The sequence below is a fragment of the Calliphora vicina genome, chromosome 4 (assembly GCF_958450345.1).
Source record: "Calliphora vicina chromosome 4, idCalVici1.1, whole genome shotgun sequence".
NCBI classification, from domain to species: domain Eukaryota; kingdom Metazoa; phylum Arthropoda; class Insecta; order Diptera; family Calliphoridae; genus Calliphora; species Calliphora vicina.
In genome coordinates, this window is record NC_088783.1 from 39,792,261 (window position 1) to 39,797,837 (window position 5,577).

Below are 5,577 nucleotides of genomic sequence, written 5' to 3' on the forward strand. Positions count from 1 at the left end.
TTGTTTGGATGCTCTGGGTTTACTGATCGTTTGATGGCCAAAGACGATCTTTTATATGATTTATGTTAAGCTTAAAAATAGGGGATTTATTTTTATTGTTAAATATTCTTTATGATAACACTTCTATACAATTGTAGACTTTTCTTATCAGTTTCCTTACTATGGGTTTTACTAGTGCAACATGCTTTTTATTTTGAAAACAATAAATCACTAAATTGAATATTAAGAAATATTCCTATAGATTTTGTTAATCATATTGTGTAATTTTTATAAACCAATCTTTATTAAATCCCCCTTTAAAATATCATTATTCGATTATGGTACTTTTGTGCAAAACCTTCAATATAGGGGAATTATTTCCAAGTTCCTCATTAAAATCAAATTTTAGCATAAACCTATAAAAATATATTTAATTCAAAAACTTAGGGCCCCATTTTGTAAGATGAAACCACAAACTTTTGTATGGAAAATATTCAAGTTTCAAACCAGTATACTTCATACAAAATTCTTAGGGCCTCATTTTGGAAAACGAAGCGTTCAGAAACTTAGGGTTTAATTTTATAAAACGAAACGACAATCGTTAACAAAATTTTGTATGGAAAATATTCCAGTTTCAAACTCTTTTCCCAGTATTCTTCATACAATTTGCTTACGCTTCCAAACGTTTCGTTTTACAAAATGAGACCCTTAAGCAATTTGTATGAAGAATACTGGGAAAAGGGTTTGAAACTTGAATATTTTCCATACAAAATTTGTTTAACGTTTGTCGTTTCATTTTATAAAATGAGGCCCTAAAACGCAACGATAAACGTAAAACAAATTTTGTATGGAAAAAATTCAAGTTTCAAACGTATTCAGTATTCTTCGGGTCTCATTTTGTAAATCGAAACGTTTGGAAGCGTAAGCAATTTGTATGAAGAATACTGGGAAAAGAGTTTGAAACTGGAATATTTTCCATACAAAATTTTGTTAACGATTGTCGTTTCGTTTTATAAAATTAGACCCTTCATACAAATTGCTTACGCTTCCAAACGTTTCGTTTTATAAAATGTGGCCTTTAGGGTCTAATTTTATAAAACGAAACGTCTTCCTAACGTTGCGAGACTGTTAAGCTGCAAACGCAACGACCAACGTTAAAAATTAGGGCCTCATTTCATAAAACGAAGTGTTCAGAAACGTAAGCAATTTGTATGAAGAATACTGGAGGTTTTAAATTTGAATTGTTTCCATACAAAATTTGTTTAACATTTTTCGTTGAGTTTTATAAAACGGGCCCCTAAATTTGTTTCAAAGGTTTGTCCGCTAAATTGTACTTAAAAAGTATAATCATTAAAAGTGATAGGAATATAATTATTTCATATGATTTAGTATTTAAAATTTTTGTAGATGTGTAAATCCCAAAAAGAGGTTTGGGAAAAATATTTTAATAATATGAAAAAATTTGTCATACTAGGTAAATCACCCATTACCCAAAAAGAAAACAACTATAAAATTTTATGAGATAATACCGCTCAGACGCTTAAAATCACCCCTTATCAGTTGAAGTCAGGTGAATCCCAAAACCAGATGTTTAAAAATTCATATAAAAGATGCGCTAGCACAACATAACAGACAGTAAAGAAAAAGTATTCAAACCTACAATTTAATTTGATAAGAATTAAGAAAATTACAAACAAAAAATCATTTATTTAAAAATGTTCTCCTTAAAGTGTGTTTTATTTGTGGCTGCCTGCTTAATTCTAACCGCTTCTGCTTCACCCATTGAACTGGAGGAATTGTATGAACCCCATCAAGCTCTGGTTGAGGAATATGAATATGAACCAGTTGTAGTGAGACGTGTGCGATCACCTCAGGGTGGCAGTATTGATTTGGGCGTCAAAAAGGATGAATATGGACGTGAAGCCTCTGTCAATTACAATCACAATTTGTACAGCAGCAGTGATGGTCAAGGATCAATTGATGCTTATGCTCAAGCTTCTCGTAATTTCGACCATAATCGCAATGATTATAGTGGTGGCATCCGTGGATCCTGGAGATTTTAAGTTGTATTTTTAAAATTTAAGTTTCATGTTGGAGTATTTTAGTTATTATTGTATGTGATGTTTTTGGTTTGATTTGGAAAATTTTAACAAAAAGAATCTTTTAAAAAAAAATTTAAAAAGAAAATAAACACTATTGTTTTAAAAAAAAATATTTTTTTTAGAAAAAATGGCTAACAAATATCAGACTAATTTAAGGGATTCATTTTATGAAACCAAAAGGCAAAAGTATGAAAAAATTTAGGGTCTCATTTTATAACATGAGGATCTTAGGTTTCAGAACTTTTTATCAGTATTATTCATACTAAAAGGCTCATTGAAAAAATGTGTATGAAAAATATTATGAGTCCCATTTTATAAAACGAACCGTTCAGAAACGTAAGCAATTTGTATGAAGAAAAGGTTTTAAACTTGAATTTTTTCAATACATACAACATTTTATTAAGGTCTTTCGTTGCGTTTTATAAAATGAGGTTCTATAGTTTCAAACCTTTTCCAGGTATTCTTTGGGTCTCATTTATAAAACAAAACGTTTGTAAACGTAAGCAATTTGTATGAAGAATACTAGGAAAAGGTTTTCAAACTTGAATATTTTCCATACAAAATTTTGTTAACGTTTGTCGTTTCGTTTTATAAAATTAGACCCTTTATACAAATTTCGTACCTTTCGTTGTATGAAATGGGTGCTAAATAAAGTTATTTATTAAGAACTTCAGTTTATAAAACGCAACGACAAACGTTAAACAAATGGAAAAAATCAAGTTCAAAACCTTTTCACCAGTATTTTTCATATAAATTGCTTACGTTTCTGAACGATTCGTTTTATAAAAGGCCTGATTTTATAAAACGAAACGTTTGGAAACGTAAGCAATTTGTATGATGAATACTCGGAAAAGGGTTTAAAACTTGAATATTTTCCATAGTATTATATTTTAACATTTTCGTTTCGTTTTATAAAATTAGATCCGATTCGAAAGGAAATCTTTTCGAATTACAATGTATTTAGCAGACAATTTTGAAGTTTTGTTTTTGGATCGAGTTACGCAATAACCGTCCTGATTATATAAAACGAAACGTTAATGTTTTGAGAATATTCAAGTTCCAAACCTTTTCCCCGTTAATAATTTTTCATTTCGTTTTAAAAAATTACCCTATTCATACACAATTTGAATACAATAACAAATTTACAGGCGACATCTGTCGGTGGTTCAAGTTAATTGGTAAGTTTCATTAGTACAGCCATTAACCTTATTGAATTCAGAAACCATTATTGCAATTCTCAGAGTTCTTTTGTAAAAGCTTTTTTCTAGCAGTTGATTACGAACAATTCAACTTCACCACTAAATTCTATAGGCCTTATTGCAATCATATAAATAAATGTTAAAAATGCTGATTTGATTTTTTTATATTTCGACATTGGGTTATAAAATTACAGAAAAAGCGTTTGTGAATCTGTTAAAAATACAAAAATAATTGTACATACCATCGTATTAAAACACATTTCCTGTTCCGTTTATCTTTAATAGCAGATTTCAGTAAAGAAATATATGAGAGATATTTTCTCTTTTATTTATTTTTATTTCACTTTCTTGAATACTAATTTTTAAACACTATTTTCTTTTCAATTACATATGCATTCATACATATTATTTTCTTTTTATTAACCAAGCTTTACTTTAAAAGCACTTATTTATATTTTTTCATATAACAAAGCTTTCATAACATATTATGTTAAGCTTTTTTATTTACATTTTTAACACAATAACACAGCTACACAACACTCAACTACACTTTACATAAATGCAACGAACGAACGAATAAAACGAAAACAACGACCGGCTTTAAATTTGCTTGCATTTCCCTACAACTTTACACACGTTTTTCTGGCAATTAATTAAAACTTTTCAATAAAATTTTTATACACAAACATTAATTAACACTTTTACTATAAGTTTATGCAAAATTATTAGAAGTTTCTACATTAATTATGTATGAAAATTAAGAGTTTCTGGAGACACTATTACTAAACATCCGAACCGTATGACAATTGCGCGCAAACTAAATGTGAGGAGGTACTAAAATTTATTAAGAGTAAGTATGTACACACAAACATACACCTGTACTAACATATGCATATTGTAAAGAGAGCAGAGTTATAAATAACAGGGAATTAATAACTGTGCGCTAGGAGCTTATTTACAATGTTGTTGTGGTTTGTTAACAGCGCGCAGTGGTATAAAAAAGAGAAGGAAATAAATCTGTAACTTCTAAACGGTTAGCCCTGTAAATTCTCTGTTAAGTTTTCCCTAATTAATTTGCCATGCAAAAAAACATAAGGTAGTCATGTTATATATCAGTGGATAGGGAATTTTGTCTATTTTTCAAAAATATATCCAACCTTTGGCAATTTAAAAGTTCATGGAATACTTTTATGAAAAATATGACAAGAAATAATTTTTATTGAGTTTTTGCTAAGATAAAAATTTTTCAAATTGATATTTCATTTTTATTTATGAATATTTTTTAATGAAATTTTACAAATATTGAAATTTGTAATCAAGCAATTCCCAAAAAAGTGTTGAAAAAACTCAAAAATGGATTTTTTTTTAGTTTTTTTTTGGCTTTAATATCAATAACAGGGGCGGGGTTATCGGAACCTTTAACAAAATAATTAGGAACATATTTGGCCATATAAAATAATTTTCTATATTTTGATATCGACTATGTGATTTGTGAATTTTTGCCCTAGAGTTGAATTTTACATAAAAACAGGCGTTTGTTGGATGGACCTGGTCTCCTCGATATCAACAATTTACAAATTTGTTTTCATTTAAAATACTTAATGTAAAGTTAGCTTTTCAAAAAGTTGAAATTCCTAATACACCTTCGTAGAAACATTTTAGATAACTTAAAAAGAAAAAAAAATACTTTTTTCCAAAAAACTAGCGAAAAATTGATTTTTTAATATTTTAGATTCAAATGCATATAACTTTGGATTCATTCATGATTTTTGTTTGACATATACATTTATTGTTAGTCCAATAAAAGAAAAATAGAGAAAATCGAGAAATATTTGGCCCCGCTGCTATAAAAAATCTGAAGTAGGATGGGTAAAAATGTTGAAAATGTAGTTTTCAAATGCGAATATCTCCTATACTATAAGAGATAATTGATAGCTACGACAAGTATATATGTAAGTTTTTAGAAATCGGAATACAAACGAAAAATGTGGTCGCATTTATGTAGGAAAGTTAATTGTGAATACATACATAAGTATTTTCCGTAGAAAAATAATGGTGGTCATTATGAAAAACTCTCTACTAAAATAATAAAAATAAAAAAGATAAAGTTTATGTTGAGAAACCTCTATATAGCTTTAAATCATAACACGATTGGATCACTGTTTCCAAACATTTTTCGATTACGATACCATTAAGAGAATAAAATTTTAATTATTTAAATCTTAGAACAGTTTTCGCTAATAACGATAAAACACCCTCTACAAAGATAAAATTCAGTCGCACTTTTTGGTGAAATA

At 28.3% G+C, this 5,577-nt stretch overlaps 1 protein-coding gene across 1 annotated transcript; it reads left to right on the forward strand.

Annotated features, from left to right (window-relative positions):
• Positions 1–1,645: 1,645 nt before the first annotated feature.
• On the forward strand, positions 1,646–2,191 carry LOC135957172 (uncharacterized). The gene has a single exon (XM_065507859.1). The coding sequence runs from the start codon at positions 1,695–1,697 to the stop codon at positions 2,040–2,042; it is 348 nt and encodes a 115-aa protein (XP_065363931.1). The 5' UTR covers positions 1,646–1,694; the 3' UTR covers positions 2,043–2,191.
• Positions 2,192–5,577: the final 3,386 nt, after the last annotated feature.